Genomic DNA, 20,749 nt, shown 5'->3' on the forward strand with positions numbered 1-20,749 from the left:
TTTAGCAAGTAGTCAGAAAAACCCATATAGGGTCGGTTTCCTCCAATATGACAACAACACTGATACATGAATTACAGAAAGCAATTCTATTGGTTTATGGGAGCAGATTTATTTTGTACTATTACATTTTTAGATCTGCTCAGGAATTACATGCTAAAAGGAAGAGGAGGAGTGAGAACACAGTTTTTAATTTTCTGAATTCACCATAAGAATGTTGGTTTCTGAAAATTCAATATAGATGGAGGTTCTTCTTTAAACAGCTAAAAATACAAAACAGACAACAGATAGCATCCTGCCCATTAATTTTTGCCTTATCAGATTAGGGTAGCCATACAACAATGCCCACTCTCAATGCTAGAAAAGATTGCACCAATCACAAAGCGTATGGCTTAAGACGACAGTTGTCTTATGTGCTCATTATGGTACAGCAAAGGCCCATGTGCATTTATTTGCATGCAGCACTACACGTCATGTCAATACACGTCACTGCATGCATTTCGATACATTTAAAAAATATGCAGCTTTATTTTCTCCCTCGATATACAAAATGCAATTTCTAATACATTTATTGGGAATGCCTAAAGTACTTTACCCACCCCATCAATTTTATTATATCAATCTCCTCCTGGCCATCCACTAACAGCATAGGGGGCAAAAAATTTTGTCTAGGAATCCCTCCCCATGTGTACAGTGCCCACAGCCTCCTGGGATACCAACGGCATGCGTTCCAGAAGGTCACAGGGCACTTATGGCACATGTGCAGCGTCATCACGGGGCTTGTGGTCTATTCATGGTCTATGCAGCCAGAGACAGCCAGCACCCCCTGGTGACATCAGAGGAAGATGGAGACGCAGGACCGAGTGTCTTGTTGTGAAGCGGCACATCTCTGGAAAACACTGATGATCGCCAGGCATGTGGTTATTTTTATTTTTTGCACATCCTGGCTATACAGATAAGAGGGAAGAGGAAAATAGATCAGAATGCATCTTTTTTTCTTTTTAGATCTCTACCTTTGTTTGGCCAGCCTAGAAAATATTCCACCAAGAAAGGGAACATCAGATGTGACCACGATGGCCAATTGCAAGCAAACCGCGTTTATCATTCCTTGTTTAATTCTTTTACTTAATGAAAAGGTACACTTACAGAAAATGCCAGGGGCATATAGTTTCTACGTCGCACCAGCTTCTTACGGTCACGTTCAATCTTCTCTTTCTGTGCCAGTTGTTGGTAATACTCCAAAAGTTTGTTGATCTTCAATGAAAACCACAATGTAAAAAAATAAGTTAGAGCTCAAGAAAATACATTTTGAAAAGCAAAAAAACTGTTCATATGAGATGTATGAAAGTTGGCCAGAGTGCTTATCTTATCTTCACTACACAATTTCAGGGGTAAATGATGTGACAAAAGCATGTACATATCAAGTGACCGAAGCAAGTGTAGGGATAACATCCCTTGTACCTTTAAAAAAGGGGTCAGTAATGGCAGTAGCAATGCATTAACATTTTTGCCACGATTTTGTTTTTGAGCCACCTGCAAAAAATGGACCTGACTCAAACGCACCAAAATTGCAAATTGCGGGTGCATTTTTACAACGATTTCCAAATTTCAATGGGAAGCTGCATTTTTGTTGCAGTTTTTAAAACCGCACCAAAGATACCGCATGTAGGACTATTCAAAACGCACAGTGCAGTGGTGAGAAAAAGTATCAAAGGGAAACATTTTTCCTGTGTTTTCGTTGCAATGCAGGAACATATCAGTGTGAAAGGGCCCTCAAAGTGAATTTGTGATGTGTCCATGGAGTACAATGTTCTGGTACGTCTTGATCTAGCTAGCATAGGCAATGCAAAAGTTTATTTTAAAAGATCAATTTCACTAGATTTATACAGAATTCTCCAAAGGAATAGAAAAATCAGCTTCAGTAGTAGCACTGCAATATTCATCCGCAGACCTTTTAAGGTTTTGGCACAGTGTGGCAAAATGATTGTTGTTTGTAACCATTAAGGAGGTCTGTCCTACTTTGCCCTATGTTAATAACTTGCGACAACAGAACCTTTTACAGTCATATCGGAGCACCAAATAGTTTCAGATCTCCCTGCCAAGGTCTGAAATTAACCATTTTACTGTGGTAAAGCAGTAGGTTGTGAGTGCTTTGTCCTACACAGGTGTAGGTGCTTTGTCCTACACAGGATTTCCTTTAATACTGTACTCAGAAATAAAAATTAGCCGGGTAGAGAATTCACAGTTGAAGACAGCAACAGAAAAAAGATTTTCCCATACAAGGTAAATAAGGCATAGCCTGAGAAGAAATGTAGATCAAGAAAAGACAGCCTAACATTTGTGAACATTACCACATTTAATAGAAATGACATCAAGTCTACCATTGACACTGATAAGGGAATGACATCATCTTGGCACAAACATAGAAAACAGTAGGCTTTGTGCTAACTTGCATGTGTAAAAGGTCACTGAAGGATTCTTTATTAGTCAAATGTAGTGTTTAAGTCCAATTAAGGCATAATCTTCTTACCCTCTGGGTGTACGGGGTCTCGGGTTCCTGCCACCCGCCGCTAGCTGCAAAAAAGAAACAAGAAAATTCCTTTAACTGTGTTGCTTTGAGATAAAAACATAAAAAAGGATTTCTAGGATATTATTTTTATCATCAACTAAGTCAAAGTACACTGAAGTTCTGTAATCAGAATTTTATTCCATTTCCCAAGCATGTAGAAATCTGCACCACCGGGGGTTTTTTTTTTTTTAAGTTTACCCTATGAATACTAAACATCCATAGAACACATTTACCTTGATACACGCACTCTACCATATTTTACTTTTATTAAATTCGCCAATTTTACAGGAATCAGCTTTGGAAACTGCTGGCCATTTACCAGCCACACTATGCAACTAATGGTGTCACTCAATCCCATCAGATATTAGGTGATGTGTAACATGACAAGCGTGAAGCAAAATTTGTGAAAAGAAAAACACTTACCCACAGATTTATCCGCCATACCAACATCTCTGGAGGTCCAGCGGCAAAACCCACAAGCTAGGTAATAGGCCTTTTTCATGGTGGTTTTGGCAGGGTCATCAGGAAGTGGAGCCGGAATGCTAGTGGCCCGGGTAGAGAGAGTATGCATACAGCAGGGGCAGTCAAAACAGTTGGCACATCTGCATAACAAACAAAATTGCAAAGCTGTTAGTGCAATCATTAAAAAGGGGACTGGGCCGTGGTTGTATATGCATTGGTTATTATGTCCAGGACTAACTAAAATAAAAATACAAAATGTATAACTTATAATTTTTTTAGTTGTACATTAATATTTTGTATTTTCACAGCAGCCAGTGGAGCGCCCAAGGTGCATTTTCACTGTCTAGTTACAGATCAGCAGCTCAATTTTTTTTTTTTTTTTAAATTAAACACATCAACAGTTGAGCTGCTAGATGTTTTCTGAACATCTAGTGGACTAGTCCTTTGATACTGGAATACTGGCTGAAAGCCCCATCATTCAAAGAAACTCTTTAGTCATTCACCACAACTTGGATCACTCTGTTTGATATCACCCCAAACTTTATAAGTAGCTTAAAAAAAAAAAAAAGGGGGGGGGGGATGCCTCATCTGGTAAATGCAGCCAAAAGTCTGATAATCGAGTTATGGAAATCCTTAATACACATCAATGAAGCAATAGCTGTGAAAACTGCATCTGAAGTCAAAACTTTTTGTTCGGTTTTGGATTGAGTATGGGACAGTAAGCAATACCAAATTTGGAGTTACTATTTGTCCTAGTAACAATGGTCTCAGGGGACTAAAAATGAAGTAAAAATTCTATTTTTTGGATTTATCACAAGATCAAGAAAAGAAAGAAAATCTTCCAATGGGAACAACTGCTGCAGCAACCCAGTTTAAATAGACTTCCTGTTTTGTCCATGGGACAGTAAGTGTAAGAAAATATCCCCAAGGTGACAAGGGCAGCAAAAAAAAAAAAAAAAAAAAGGGGGGGAAACCCAAACCCCTGATGAGGCTAATAAACCTTTCCTACACTATACAAAAAGTCTTTAGGTAAACTTTGAGGCCTCATGCACACTGGTTTATTGCAATTTCTCCTGACAGGAAAAAAATCAGCGTCAAAAATTCACCTAAGCTCCATTTGACCAGAGTTTTAATTTATTCTGGCCATTGAAATTAATAAAAACAAGCGCTAACAAGGCACATTTTAGCATTTTTATGCCCAAAAGCTCCTCTCCTGAACGAGATTCTTCTGTGTTCAGAAGGTGTCTTGACTACCTGTAAACTCTGCTACTGCTAAACTCCACCAAAATGCCTGTGGAGTCGATTTACTACAACTGGAGGGTGCAAAATCCAAAATCTGGTGCAGCTCTACAAAGAAACCACTTAGCTTCCAGGTTTTTTTTTTTGTCAAAGTAGTTGTAAAAAGGCAGACTATTTTTTTTATCATCTTAATGCATTAAAAAGAAAAAAAAAAAAAAAAAGGGGGAAACCCCAAACACCTGATGAGCGTAATAAACCTTGACTACCTTAATGCATTAAGATAAAAAGCCATCCAAGTGCAGCAGCCCCCCTAATACTCACCTGAGAGCCATCTAGATCTAGCGATGTTGCAGGAATGTCTCCGCTGCCCGGGACTCCCCTTCTCATTGGCTAAGAGAGCAGCCTGGCACCATTTGCTCCCGCTGCTGTCAATTAAAATCAGTCAGCCAATGAGGAGAGAAAGGGGGGGCGGAGCAGAGCCACAGCTCTGTGTTTGAATAGATACAGGGAGCTGTGGCCCGGGTGCCCCCATAGGAAGCTGTTTGCTGTGGAGGCACTCAACAGAAGAGAGGGGCCAGGAGCACCGAAGAGGGACCCAAGAAGAGGAGGAACTGTTCTGCTCGGTGTGAAACAATTACCAAGTATAACTTTTTTTTTTTTTTAGTTAGAGACTTTACAGTCAATCTAAACAAGCTGAAGTTAGACGCTGAGTGGCTACCATGCACATCTGTACCAGATTTTGCACTCTCTAGTTTTACTAAGTCAACCCCTAATGGACTTAGGCTTTTATTTTGATGCGTTCAGGGGCTTGGGCAAAAAATGTCAAAAGGCCGAACTGTTTAGGAGCAGCAGTGTGCATGAGGCCTTAAGAGTAGACAAGGTATACCTCTTCAAAGAAACTTTATATAACTTACTTCTTAAAAAATCTGTACTACAAAGGCAGGCTGGAGAGATTTAAAAAAATTCAGTCAGACATAACTGACAGATTCTCACAGAAACCCATAGCAACAACTCAATAAGTTAATGCAATGACAATATAAGACAGGATTATTTTGACAGAATTCTCTGACTACACAATGTCAGAAATCTGTGGCCCTTCATCCTCCCTACCCTTGCTCCCCAATGTATTTTAAAAATGGATTGATTGAAAACTATTGTCTTCCCCCTAATAGAGATTACCATTTTCACCCATGAGATAAAACAGAGCCATGCCATCACAAGTGCTGAGGAATGATGGGAGATGCGCTTTACCTGCCAATCAACCATTTTTAGTGCCCCAACAAACAGTCCTGGGCCTGTTACAGCACTTTCAGATGCTCGTCCTTGTCTAGAAGAAATGCAGATCCTCTCGATTTGAGGCAAAAATCGTGTCATGCCAGAGAAAAGATTCATCTGCTCTAACAGGTTTACAGTTTGCTGAAGGGGACATTGTGGCCTAAAAAGGTTACCTGGACTCCCACTTACCCATTTGTTTGGCCTGTAGGTCTTTTCTTTGTATGCATATGGGGAACTTTCAGCTTTATCTGTGATAATAGCATGCACACTGAACTGTGCAATTATGTAATCCTATTAGTTCTAACTAGCTAAATATAGTGCTATTTTCCAGCTAGCTAGAACTGAGCAGCTGTATAATTTGGAGGCTATTTATGCAACTATTATTTGAATACTGATGCACAGAGCTGCTGCTTATTGCACATTACATTTCTCCTTGCTTGTTCTTCAAGTTGAAATCTATTAAAACCCATTATATTCCATGGAAATGTCTCCAATGTTAACTAAATAAATGCTCTTTCAAAAGGCCAAGACAACAAAGAGGCAGTGGACCTTCAGAAAAAAAAAAAAAAAAAAAAAAAAAAAAAAAAAAAAAACACGCACACCACCCTAGTGCGGTTGCCAAATTTTGGGGCTTTTCACATTAAATAAAAAGTTGTTGCACAGTAATTTCTGTATTCTGAAAGCTCTATAAACAGTATGCACTACATAGCAGCCATGATTATCATAGCTTGGTGACTGGTTTTCTGCAGGCCAGGTGTGGTCTTATACACTAAAGGCTGGCTTTACAAGATTTTTCTTACTGGTACCCATAAAAGCAAGCGCCTTCATAAATTTTAGGAAGTTTACAGATAATAGTCATCAAACCTGTTTTTCTTCAGCTTTGCCTCAGCTGACGGCATATTCTCCAAACAGCTGGGACAGTAGTGCGAGTCGACCTGCGAAAATAAAAATCAAAAATGTATTAAAAAAAAAAAAAAAAAGTACACTTTCCTAGATACATTCACTGTGCATCCCGTCTAAAGTAGGGATGCACCGATCTGACTTTTTTGGACCCGATACCGATATCTGGCGTTGTGAAATCGCTGATACCGGAACCGATCCGGAGCTACACACAAAGCAAGCGGCTGCAGTACAGAGCAAAGCCGCTGCTTTATGTGTACGGCTCCTCCATTCACAGGCGGAGTGCATCTGATATCACTCCGCCTGTGAGCCGGACCTATACAGTAAGTAGCGGCTCCCATCCCATACTACTACTGCACCTAGTAAGGGATGGCTGAGCCGTTACCAAGCAAAAACCGGATCGGCCAGTGGATCAGTCAATTTTACCGATCCATCTAAAATGGCCATATCGGCGCCGATATCCGATCCAAATATCAGATCAGTGCATCCCTAGAAGCTGGCCTTACACAGCCTGACATCCATCTGATTCCTGCTGAATCTTGAGTCTTATGAGGTCCTGTCGGCATCGCAAAGTCGGAGAAAAGTTGATTTAAAAAATCGCTTGAGATGGTTTATCTTACCAGATACTCTTTGTATGAAGATTTCTAAATTTTCCATATGCATAGACTTTAATCGTTATGGTGTCATTGTGCCCATTCTGTAATCCTTAAAAGGGCAAGTTCACCTTTTAAGGAAAAGGTAAACTCCAAATATCTTGGCCACCCCCCTGGACCCAGCAGCCCATAGGGATTATGTTACCCCATGCTACTGATGTAGTAGTCTACACGAATACACAGCCCCGAGTATCCATGTGACCGCGCTGATCAATCACAAGCTTCCTTCTTCTGCGACACCTTACGAGACCAAGGAGCTCAGATGCGCTCCTCAAATGTTAGCATGGTCACGTGGCTGTGTTGACCAATGAGAGTTTCGCTTGTGAGTATTATGATGAATGCTCACTACAGGGCTGTTTATTGCAGTGAATGGACCACTATGACTATTACACCGGCACCACAGGGTATCATGGCCATTATCTGCAGCAGGGTCCAGGATATTTGGAGTTAGTTAACCTTTTCCTTTCAATAAAATTTTGGTAAAAGAAAAATTGCTGAACTGGATAGAAAATTATTAGTTGAACAAGCATTGTATCACATTACTCAGTCACAGTTCAGATAGTTAGACAGCTGGGGGCGCTGAGGATGTCAATAAAAAGAGCAGGCAGTTCAGATTTCTCCATCCATATAGTTTGGAATGAATAGGGAAATCTAATATTTATTCATTAAGCTTAAGACAAATCTTAATGTACATGACTAGCTTTACTTTAATGCTAAACGCCAAGAAGATAAAAAAAAATAAAATAAATAAATTGCGGTTTACAAAAAAAGAAATTATTGGCCCCGTGTATGTGATCAGCACAGGGCCAATCAGCACTGTCCAGACAGAAGGTCAGAGGTCATGGAGCCTCATAGGACAGTCAGAAAAGAATGAAAACTCCCCCTACAAGCTTTAACCAGTGCTCAGTCGGACACTGATAGAAGTCACAAGACTGCTATATACTGCCGATGAAAAAAAATGTATCCTTTTATATTTACTAAAATAATAAAAATAATTGCATTTCCATGTTCTGTGTACAGTGGGAGACCAGATATAGTGAATGCAGGCTCCAGGGTTTAGTAACAACTTTAACACACTGGTCTACTGCTTCACCTTCACTGTCCAATCACAGGCTATGGATAAGGCAATGGCCTAGGTGTGTAATTCTGACCAGGCATGGCTGTGTAGATGTCAGATATTGGTACATGCAAATGCAAACTCTTAGGCAAGTAAAACCATTCCAGTATATGTATTACAATTTAGCTGTTTTCCTGCAGTTATGTGGTAAACCAAAAAAAAAAAAAAAAATAGCTATTTTGGACATTAGATGTGCTGCTGCCTTTGGTCACAAACTTGTGTGTACCGCTTATGTGGAAACAAAATACAACATATTTCCACAGATTACATCAGTGTGGCCTCTTTTTGAATCTGCAGGAAGAAAAATACGCAATGGCCCCCTCGGAGATCTGAGCAACCACATCTCACATGTAGCACTTGCATCCCACACTTGTCACAAGGTTAGTGCAAAAATATAAATAAATAAATCATCCAGACCAAAACCTCAAACAAATTGGTTAGTTGCTTCCTCCTAATGTGCACACAAGTCTTTACAGAGAACATTATGTTTGCAGAACACACACTCATATATTAGAGATTATATATCTATCTATCTATCTATCTATCTATCACACACACACACACACACACACACATATATACACACACACACACACACACACGCGCATACATAAGAATTTGTGCATATATTGCACAGTATATAATAAAACTAATAATAGAAAAAAAAAAAAAGGGAGCTCAGCAACAAAGTGTAGCATGATGCAATAATAAACAGCTAATCAGATTAGGGTTCACACACTTCACCCAATTGCCACATTTTGCTGGACAATATACCTGGATATGATTATATATACACATTGGAGATCAAAATGAGAGAACCCACACTTTCCTAAATTTTTTTTTAAGGCCACTGCTTAGTCCTATCTGAAATGATCGAAACAGGAGTAAAAAGAGCAGTTTTGTTAAGCATATTTCACGAGTCACATATTATATATTTTGAAGCACAGAATAAAAAAAAAAAAAAAAAAAAAAAAAAAAAAAAAAAAAAAAACTTAAATGAGATTTGAGAAAAGAACATTGGTAAACCACCTCAATACTGGGCACTTTGACCCCCTTCCTTCCCAATCCAATTTTCAGCTTTCATTGCTCTTACAATTTAAAATTACAATTACGCGGTCATGCAACACTATTCCCAAATTACATTTTTTTTTATAATTTCTTGAGGCCCTAACACGTCAAGACAATACAGATAGCGCCCCCCCCCCCCCCCCCAAATGACCCCTTTTTGAAAAGTACACAGTCCAGGGTATATAGTAAAAGGCATGGCGAGTTTTTTTGACGTAGTTTTTTTCCTCACAATTCTTTCGAGAATTAAGAAATTATTATTTTTTTTTTTTTTTCACAAAAATGTCATTAACAAAGCTATTTCTCACACACTGCATTGCCATACTTGCAACTACACCCAACATACATTCTGCTACTCCTGAGTATGGTGATAACACATGTGAGTTTCACAGCCTGGCCACATAGATAAGCGCAACATCCAAATTAGGGATCGACCGATTATCGGCGGCCGATATTCACTTTATTGAAATTATCGGTATCGGCCACAAACTTGCCTGATATGACCGATATTTTCTTGGGGTAGGGCTGCCTCCGGAATGGGAAGGGGGGATGGGGATTAGAGCGCCGCCTGATTACACAGAGAGCAGGGTTCTTCTGCTTACTCGGTGCGGGCGCTCTCATACGAAGTCCCGCCTCCTGGACCGACTCCTACCCATGATAGACAACACACTAGTGACGTCTATCATAGGTAGGAGACGGTCAAGGAGGCAGGACTTCGTATGAGAGCTCCCGTGCTGGGTAAGCAGAAGAACTCTTTGTGTAATCAGGCGGCGCTCTAATCCCCATGCACTGTTCACTCTGCATTGGATGGGGGCACTGATCACTCTGCATTGGATGGGGGCACTGATCACTCTGCATTGGATGTGTGATTGAATGTGCAGAATATCGGCCCATATTGGCCGATACGTTGTGACCAAAATACCGGTATCGGCCCTGGAAAAACCATATCGGTCTAGCCCTAATCCAAATAGCACCTTCAGCCATAATCCACTTGAAGACAAGGCCTTATTTGTTTACAAGTAAAAATCTGTATTTTTTCTAGAAAATTACTTAGAACCCCCAAGCATATACTTTGTAGCAGAGGCCCTGGAGAATAAAACAGTGGGTTTTGCAAATTTTTAAGTCACACGGTATTTGAGTAGCAGTTTTTTCTAACGCAATTTTACACACTAATGCATGAATACATTTTAAAAAGACAATACCCAAATGTTCAGTAAAATATAAAATGGTGTTGCGCTTGGTAAATAGATACCAAACATATCACACTCAAAAATTGCGCACACTAGTGAAACAGCGCCAAACTTTGGTATTTCAAAATCTCCATAGGTGACGCTTTATAAGCATTTATTGGTTACTAGTTTAAAGTTACACAGGTTGTCAGGTGCTAGAATTATTGCTCTCACTGACATTCATGGCGATACGTCACATGTGATGTTATTGCGGTTTACATATGCGTACGGGAAAAACCTGTGCATTCGCCTTTACACGCGAGCATGGGGGCACTTTAAATGTTCCATTTATCTATTGGTAATCACTGGTACACTGACAGATGTTGACTGGCCACCGGCGGACACTGACAGATGTTTTGTACACTGGTACAGATGTTTTATGGGGACTGTTTGTGGGGGGGGGGGGGGAAGAGATCTGTGACAGCTGTGTGTAAAATCATCCTTACACACAAAACTGTCACAGATCTTGCAGATCCCCCCCCCCCCCCAGTACTAAGCTCAGTGGGAAGAACTGTCAAAGTGATAAGCATTTGTTTACATCCTGAAGGGTGTGATTGGACAGTCGTCACGTGATCGGGAGGGCCAATCACAGCAACTCATTGCCCGATCTCGTCCTGGCTGTGTCCTGTGGTCACAGCCTTGACGGGCCGTGAGTAGGCGCTCGTTCTGAGAGAAGTGGAGGGGGGGGGGGGGGGGGGGGAGGATGCATCCTCTCAGAACGACGGAGCTCCCACTAGGCCATTTATATGCAGTGGCTGGGTGGGAGGAGGTTAAACATCAGAGAACACTTTCAAATACCTCCCAGTTATTGGTGTTAAACTGGCACCTTGTGCAAATGCAAGATGGTGAGCTGTTCTAAAGTAACTGAAACCCTCTGGCAGCAGGTTGCCCAGATGAAGGCCACAGGGATGACCCTTTCATCCAAAGCAAGAGAAGTTTATCGTTCCAAATCTGTGATTTATAGAATATTGCATCTTTACAACGTAAAGTCACAAGGGATAATGCAGAAAATCTCAATGGACAATCAGTTCAACACTGCATCTGCAATTGCTTGCCAGTTCATCAAACAAACAGAGTAAGGATCTGTCTCGTCATACAGTGTCTCGACGTTTGAGAATTTGGACTGAAAGCCCACTTTTCAGTGACCAAACCTCTCATTAGCAGAAAGAATCAAAAGGCTAGACTAACCTTTGCTGAGGAGCATGTTGTGGACAGAGGAGAACTGGTCCAAACTTCACTTTAGTGATGAAAGAAAGTTTATTTTTTTGGGTCCAATGGGAAACATTAGGTCCATTGTCAAACTGGGGAAAGACAGACCCCAAAGTGTGTAGAAGAAGTCAGTAAAAGGTGAAGGGGCAGCGTCATGGTTTGGGGGATGTTTTCTGCAGCAGGAGTTGGGCCGCTTATACAGCTACAGACCTGAAGAAGGGGGTTCCCCCGAAACATGTAGTCTTCTTTTCGTTCCTTTCCTCCTCCAGCTGGCCGCCTCAACATTGCTCCTTTGTTGCTTAGTGTGGATACCGCTTTTACCTTCACGCGTTTCCAGCTGCCTGGTGGCATCTTCCGGCACGGCTGCGGGTCCACGAGAGCAGGAGACGCCAGTGCTCTCTGGGGATGCTGCTGGCCGCTACACGGAAGTACCCGTGTTTTAACCTCCTCGGTGTGGGACGGCGCCGCGGGCTTTCTTTGATGTGGCATTCCTCTAGTCAAGTTCCCCTCCACCCTTGTTAGGCAAAGTTCCATCCTATCCCCCGTTGGGGGTGACATCTCCTGCATAGTACAGTGTCATCAACATTGGCTCCCACTAAGGTACTGCACATTTATCTATGCCATTTTACATGGTGGTCTGCGTTTCTAATTCCTCAGTTGGACCTTTCTGTTGTGATGTTTCCAATAAACTGAGATTTTTTACCTCAAATCTTCAAGCTAAGTTTTGTCTCTGGTCTGGGGGAGCGCTTTCTATCCCATTTTTGTGGTTTGTGTCACTTATCTCATTGGGACCGAGTATGGGACAGCTGCACCCTGACCAAATTCATGGTCATTTTTATTTATCATCATTTTTACTGTTTCAATCCTTTTTCTGGTCTCTAGACGTGTCAGCTCTCAGCGCCAGGTATTTAGAACTGCCTGTGCATCCTCTATAGCAGGGGTAGGGAACCTATGGCTCGCGAGCCACACATGGCTCTTTTGATGGCTGCATCTGGCTCACAGACAAATCTTTAATAAAGGGGGGCGTGTCTAGACGTGAGCCGCGCTGGACATGTAGTCCCAGAGCTCCGCCGCATCTACCACTCAATTTAGTGCCATCAACGTAGCTGTGCCCGGTGCCAAGGAGATTTCTGCACCCATCGACGGTACATTTTGTGGGCTGCCCACCGCTCTCAGTTCGTCTTTGGGTGACCGGATTGCCACGATACGGACCCCGCGGCCTACTTGTGGTACCGCTGCCGGCTCGTGTGCTGTGCATCTGAGGGCCTTGGCAATCACCGCCCGGTAAGGAGACCTGCCATCCGCTCCCTGTGCCAACAGACACGATCTCCTTCCCCTCTGACACCTGGGGACCCGCAGGAGCTGCCTCTCACATCCACTTCTGAGGCCTTCAGCAGCCGGCCGCCATTTTCTCAAGGCCTATACTCACCTCCATCACTCGCAGGCGCTTCACCACTCCGGCCTCATTGCATACCTGCCTGCTCTCTTCCCAACTGGACTCCAGGCACTTTCACACGGCTCCATCTACTCACTGTATAGCTGCGGCCCATGAATATGAATATTAAATAAAGGTTCCCAACCCCTGAAATATAGTGTATGGCTGTCACGGAATTACATTTGAAAATATGTGGTGTTCATGGCTCTCTCAGCCAAAAAGGTTCCCGACCCCTGCTCTATAGGGTCCAGGTATCACCTCATGCTACCAGCAGTAAAACTGACCCTAGCCAAATGCAAAACTAGTGAAAAACAGTCAGAAGAGATGAGTAGGGAATAAAAAGGTCAGTGGACTCCACATGTAAAAACCTTTCCTGTTTTGGGGGTCGTCTCATTGTTGCCCATCTAGTGCCCATGTTAATTTCATTAACACCAAAGCAGCTGAAACTGATTAAAGTGGTTGCAAACTCTTCTATAGTGTTTTTCTACATTTAAAGCATACTGCATTAACTTACATGTAGCTCGGTTTATATTCCCCACAGCTGCACTGTTTGTGAGAAATAGACCTCTGTCCCCTGCAGCAACGTAATTTGCGCATGCGCCTTTCTGCTCTGATTCACAGCACATTCAGTGGGCTGTCAAACGCTTTACAAAAGGTGCCGACTTCATCAGAACTCAGGGGTACCCATTTTAATCCCACGTGAGCTCCGACACTTGCAGGATACGCAAACACTAGGTCTGGCCAGCAAGATAAGTACCACCGCACAGGATTAGGGCATGAATGGCTAAAATATACTCCGCTCTGGAACAGGATACCAGGAGCTGACATGGCGCAGGCTGCTGCAGGAAGACAGATAGAGAATGTAAGAAAACGTTTCATAAAACCTGACATGAATAGGAGAATTTACATGACGGTGTGCTTTGTAATGTTTGCAAGTATCGATTCAATGATACCTGTGGATTCTGTGGGTTTACTTCCTCTTTAACAACCCCCTCTGCTACTTAACTGACCAGATCAATATCCCAGGAGTTTAATTGACTTGATGCTATACTCTGATTAAAAAGTGTTCCTTTCATTTTTTTTGAGCAGTGTATATACACATCTATCCTACCAATGTATTTAACCATTTCCCATACAGGCCAATTTTTAAATTTCTTATACACGATAAAATCTGCATTTTTTTTTTTTGCTAGAAATTTACTTAGAACCCTGGAAATGACTAATATATATAACTGTATTATATTCAACTTTTTATTTAGGATCATGAATGTCATTTTTAGTTTCAGCCAAAGTGCATCCTAAATTTTCGGTTTCGGCACCAAATTTTCCTTTCGGTGGCTGCAGGACGAGGGTGATCCGAGTTCCGAGTGTATAGCCATTCAGATAACGTTTATTTAACCCCTTCCTGCTGACTGTATGCATATATGCAGCCTCACAGAATTAGCATACCTCTCTTTGTGCTTTGTTCCTACAGTAAACCACGGCAATCCTGTTATGGGGGCGTTTGTCTGCAGCAGGGACTTGATAGAAGGAAAATGGATGGGGCAAAATATCATTAATTTCTTGAATAAAACCTGCTGCCCTCTGCCAGAAAGTTGTCAATGGGAAGGTTTACCTTCCAACAGGACAATGACCCAAAGCACAGAGCATAAATGACCATACAGTGGTTGAATAAGAAAAAGGTGAATGTCCTTGCATGGCCTAGTCAAAGCTCAGACTTAAACCCCATTGAATATCTGTGGAATGACTTGAAGACTGCAGTCCACAAAAGGTCGCCATCAAAGTTAACTAAACTTTAGCAGTTCTGCAAAGAAAAGCGGGCAAATATTGCAAATGGTAGAGGAGTTAGAGTCATATCTCAACAGACTAAAGGCTGTAATTAAATTGGTTATAAAGCATCAGGGTTTTTCACCTTAATGCATTCTATACATGAAGGTGAAAAACCTTCTGTGCTGCAGCTCCCCCCAGAACCCCCCCCCTCCTTTTTCTTACCCGAGCCTGATCTGATCCAGCCATGTGCACGAGTGCAACAGCTCCAGCTGCTGTCTCTCCTCATTGGACAGATTGATAGCAGCGGGAGCCATTGGCTCCGAGTGCTGTCAATTAAATCCAGTGACATGGGAGCAGTCAATGGATGCAACAGCAAAACTCGGGAGCAAGCCCACACTGGTGCCCCCAGGGAAAGCAGATTTCCGCAGATGGCACCAAATGAAGAGGGGCCTGGAGCGCCGGCAGGTCACCCCAGAGGAAGAAGATCGGGGCTGCTCTGTGCAAAACGATTGCACAGAGCAGGTATTTAGAACATGTTTGTTTTTTTATAAAAATAAAAGGGTTCACAACCCCTTTAAGCAAAAATACTTACATGGGGGGGGGGGGTGAACCTTTTTCCAACTCAGTCTTTTGGTTTCTTGAATTTTTTTTTTTTTTTTAATTATTTCTGGCATGTCGGGGTTCTATCTTTTACTTTGATGTTATAAATACAGCTGGATAAAACAAAACTGTGTGTCATTTCAGCAAAATGTGATATTAGGTGGGGGGGGGGGGGGGATTCTTTTCTTTACCCACTATATGTATACGCGATTCAGCATTTCCGGGTAGGGGGTGCACACACAGCTGACCACCCCGCTGTGCTGTCACTGGCTTTAGAGCATGCTGGAGTGAGTGACTGGAGAGAGGTCTGTGTATGTAAACAGAGCTCTCTACTGACAGCGGTGATGTGCCGCTTTTTTTTTTTCCCTGTAAAGCAGGAAATAAAAACTGTCATGTTCCTTATTAAAAGCACCACACAATAATCATTTTACACATGGTTAGGCAGGTAAACCTTTGATTACCCCCAGATGTCACCCCTTCCCAGCCAGTGTCATTAGTACAGTGTATATAATTAGCACTGATTACTGTATTAGCGTCAGTAAGCCAGTTCCCACTAGAAGTGTCAGTTAGTGTCAGATTACCCACCATACTGTCCCGCTATAAGTCGCTGATCATTGCTATTACCAGTATAAAAAAAAAAAAAAAAAAACACAAACATAAAAATTGCAGGATATATCCCAGTTTGTAGACACTATAAATTTCACGCAAACCAAATACACGCTTTTTTTTTTTTAACAAAAGTGTAGCAGAATACATTTTGGCCTAAATTTATGAAGAAATTTGATTAAAAAAATAAATAAATGAAATGCGTTTTATAGCAGAAAGTAAAAAAAAAATGTTTTATTTTTCAAAATCTAAATCTTTTTTCGTTTATACAAAATTTAAAAAAACGCAGTGGCGATCAAATACCACCAAAATAATGCTCTATTTGTAGGGGGAACAATATAAATGTTGTATGTGTACAGCATTGCATAATTGCACATTTAATAGTGCACCGCCAAACACAAGGGGAAGCTCTGCTTATTTGCCTCCTCCGCTGTCACATTTAGCACCCATTGGGTGGGGGGAGAAGGTACCTGGGGAAGCAGGTACCTGGTTTTGACAGGTACCCGTTCCCACTTCCGGTTGACTGCACCACAGCGAACTCATCCAGAAGTTCGGCCTCCCTCTTTCCCCCGCAGCTGGGCCTTCACAAAGCACAGCCTTCTTCATGCATGCGCAGTAGGGAATCGGCTGTAAAACTGCAAGGCTTCATTGACAGTTTCCCTTAGCCCAGATGAGGGGGGTAGCACCCCAGAACCAATTGAAAAATTAGCTCAGGGAAGACACCTCTGGATTCATGAACAGGTAAGGGTATTAACCTCTTGCCAACCCCACCATAATATTACTGCGGCAGGGCGGCTCCTTGTTTGCGCAAAACCACGTAGTACTATGGGATATTGTGCACGAGGTCTTGGTGACGCACATGTGTCTAAACACAGCGGGAGGCAGGCCGTGGGAGGAGCGGCGGCGATTGCTGCCGACCTCCCGCAGTCGTCAGATAACCTGATAGAAGACCCGCCTGCTTATGTAAACAAAGCAGGCGAGTCTTCTGTCAGACAGGCAGGGAGAGATCAGAAGTTTCAGCTAAGCTGAAACCGGGATCTCTCGGTGCCTGTCACAGAACCCCCCCAGTGAGAAGGCATACATTAACCCATTTGATCACCCCCAGTATTAACCCCTTCCCTGTCCTTTATACAGTAACAGTGCATAATATTTAGCACTGATTACTGTATTAATGTCACTGGTCCCCAAAAAGTGTCAAAAAAAGGAGGGGGGGGTAACATTTTCCAGAGCTCAAGTATATAGTAATAATCTGCTCGATGAACCATATTTATAAACATCTATGCACGTGTAAAGCAACATGAATAGAGTCAGAATAGACCCAGAGCAGTAGTGTGCTAGTTCTGTTGCACAGACAGATCAGATCTGGCAGGCACTGTGATGTATGGGGCCAAGGTTTGCTTGTTTTTTTCTGCCACACAAAGGCTCAGCACAGAGAGTGACAACACTCGGATCTGTACTCTGCAGCATTCAGATATACATTCACAGAAGGTGTAACAGTACACAGCCACCGCGATCGCTTAGGCCTCGGCCTCTAGTTAAAAAGCACACCCAGAACCCAAGCCAAATCATTCTCTAGGCCCATGACAGTGACTGACATTGCTGCCCTCCAACCAGTGCACACAACGCAACTACAATAGGCCAATCAGGGCTGGGAAAATAAAACCCCACCCATTCCTTACTAGACTTCAACTTAACAGGAAGGCAGGGAACGCGGCTTAGCAGCATTAAGTAACCAATCAGACTGCAGCCGTCAGAGTTTCCTGCTCAGCCATTGGCTGGTCCCAGGAGCCTTTGCTCAGAGATGCTGGATCACCCTGGAGGAAAAGGGCGGCTGTGTTATTTACCTCGTGAGAGACGCATTCCAAAGAGCGCAGCTCACTGCAGTATCGGCAGAAGTAGAGCTGAGATAACGGCGCTCGAATTTCCTTCTCACCGTGCACCAAATACAGCACTCTCTCCAGCTGAAGCAGCGACGCCATTTTGCATAGAGCCCCTCCCTCGAGGTCACATGACCAGGGTGGAGAACGTCTTGTCGGCAGTTACGTAATAGATCGGTGTCATGTGGCTTACGTTCTGCTCCGCCCCGCCCACCAGTTTGTAGGCTCTAACTTGTTAAAGTGAACCTGCCACTTTCTGTTTTTAATCGCTCATGTTTTTATTACGTCTTTTCTATGAACCTTTTATACTACAGGCTCCAAGCAGCAATGTCTGCAGACATAACAGCCAACATCCTTACCTTTCCAGCAGCCCTGTTCTTGAAATGTCATTAGCATAGCTTCCAACTGTCACTGATTTTGAGGGACGGTCCCTGATTTGGAACAAAGTCCCTCTTTCCTCCTTATTTTTCTCTCATTTTTGTCTGAGCTATATAGTTGTATACAGGGCCGGTGCTAGACTATTTGGCACCCTAGGCAAGACCAGATACTTGCACCCCCCCTAAAAAAACTGTACACATGGCGCCCTTCCTGTACATAATGACCCCCCCTTTTAACCCTACACTCCCCTTCCTGTATACACTGCCCCCTTTAATCCTACACCCCCTTGCTGCACACACTGCCCCCCTTTAACCCTACACCCCCCTTCACACCCTATACACACTACCTTCCTTTAATGCTACACACCCCTTCTTTTACACACTGCCCTACTTTAATGCTACACCCCTATCCTGCACACACTGCCCCCCTTTAACCCTACACGCCCTTCATATACACACTGCCCCCCTTCAACCCTACGCACCCCTTCCTATACACACTGCCCCCCTTTTTATAGCCTGCACACCAGATTTTTTTCGGCCAAAAAGTCAGAGTCTGTTGTCGGAAGCAGCATACTAACAAGCAGAAAATCGGCAGACCGGTCGTTGGACGAAAATTCCCTGCCAATTTTCGACGCGTGTGTACGAGGCTTTAGTTGCCCAGCGCACACCTCCCAACTTTTTGAGATGGAAACGAGGGACACCTATCAGCAAAAGTATGTAGATATAGGACACACCCCCTGCCACACCCTCCTTAAAAAGAAGAATTATAAAAAAAAATGAATTAAACCCACAAGATTTTTTTTTTTTACAACTATTATTCTTTTATCCACTTCTGGACCGGAAGGATTTTCCCCCTTAATGACCAGGCCATATTTTGCGATTCAGCACTGCGTTACATTAACGGACAATTGCGCGGCCATACGACGCTGTACCTAAATAAAATTGATGTCCTTTTTTCCCACAAATAGAGCTTTCTTTTGGTGGTATTTGATCACCTGTGCGATTTTTTACGCTATAAACAAAAAAATCGTGTCTACTAACTACGGGAAAGATTTATGTCATTTTTATTTTTTGTTTGTTTTTTTTTTTTTACTAGTAATGGCGGTGATCTGCAATTTTCTCAGGTACTGCGACATTGCGGCAGACCCCTGACTGACATTTTTGACACTTTTGGGGGGGCAGTGACATTACTACAGTAATGAGTGCTAAAAATATGCACTGTTACTGTAATAATGACACTGGCAGGGGAGGGGTTAACAGTGTGGCTGATCAAGGGGTTAAATGTGTACCTAGGGGCGTGTTTCTAACTGTGGGGGGGGCGTGGCTTGTGAAATTACCATAGAGACCTGTGTTCCTTTATAGAAGGATCACAGGAGCTCTATGTTCATTCCAGTGAGAAGCACGGTCAGCTGTGTTTACAATCGGAGTTACCTGCTGACGAGTGCGGGCGGGAGCGCACGCACGATCCCTAGCTGCCTGCGTGCAACCGACGTATGCCTGCGGCGGTTTGCGCAGGAGTGGCTGCCTGCTGCAGTATAACTGCGGCGGGTGCGGTCGTAAAGTGGTTATACTGGCTTTTGACATCTACGAATGCAGCAATTTAGAAATTGGATGAAAGGTTTAGCAGCGGGAAACACTTTTTGGAAGATAAATAGTGCATTTTATATAAAACTATATAGATCAGACCAAAATGAGGGACAAATGAGGAGAAAATAGGGACTTAGTTCCAAATGAGGGACAGTCCCTCCAAATCAGGGACAGTCCCACCAAATCAGGGCCAGTTGGGAGCTATGCCAACGTATTCAACTCTTTGGGGTGTGTGGAATTCCTGGTATCCCTACCTCATATAGTGATTCCTCCTGCTGACGTATCGCTTTTCGGCCATTTTTGCTAAGATTAAGTGGAGTATCTGTCCTTATCAGGATCCTGTAGGTGTGTTCCACCATCTTTCTGGCAGGATTGGTTGGCTGTGAACTATTCTTGCAGGCATGATGGGGTTCTTGAGGAACCTTCCTTGTGAAAACCTGAATTACCCACCAGACAATTCATACCGGACACTCCCTTTCTGCCCAGACCAATTTTCAGCTTTCAGTGCTGTCACACTTTGAATGACCATTACTCAGCCATGCAACACTGTACAGAAATAAAATGTTTATCATTTTTTGAGACAGATAGAGCTTTCTTTTTGTGGTATAGAGATAAAAAACTCCAGTGCGTCGTGCTTTTTCCTTAATTACTTGCTGTCCGCCCCATAGCAGTTTTACTGCTACAGGGCGGCAGCTGTGCGCCGGATCACGTCACATACAATATATATACAGCTCGCTCCCAATGTGATTATACACAGCGGAAGCAGATCAGCAAGTACTGCG

At 42.8% G+C, this 20,749-nt stretch overlaps 1 protein-coding gene across 2 annotated transcripts in view; it reads right to left on the reverse strand.

Moving 5' to 3' along the window:
- The window catches only part of DCTN4 (dynactin subunit 4), a 28,849-nt gene extending 10,716 nt beyond the window's left edge, over positions 1-18,133 (reverse strand). For both annotated transcript variants that reach the window (XM_082252709.1, XM_082252708.1), the window contains exons 1-5: positions 17,971-18,133; positions 6,407-6,477; positions 2,990-3,168; positions 2,528-2,571; positions 1,144-1,251 (exon numbers count right to left, since the gene is read on the reverse strand). In XM_082252709.1, the coding sequence (XP_082108835.1) occupies positions 1,144-1,251; positions 2,528-2,571; positions 2,990-3,168; positions 6,407-6,477; positions 17,971-18,105 (537 nt within the window). In that variant the 5' untranslated portion in view covers positions 18,106-18,133. The remainder of the gene's footprint in view (positions 1-1,143; positions 1,252-2,527; positions 2,572-2,989; positions 3,169-6,406; positions 6,478-17,970) is intronic.
- Between the last annotated feature and the right edge of the window lie 2,616 nt (positions 18,134-20,749).

Source organism: Pelophylax lessonae (genome assembly GCF_965119305.1).
Source record: "Pelophylax lessonae genome assembly, chromosome: 4".
Classification (NCBI taxonomy): Eukaryota; Metazoa; Chordata; class Amphibia; order Anura; family Ranidae; genus Pelophylax; species Pelophylax lessonae.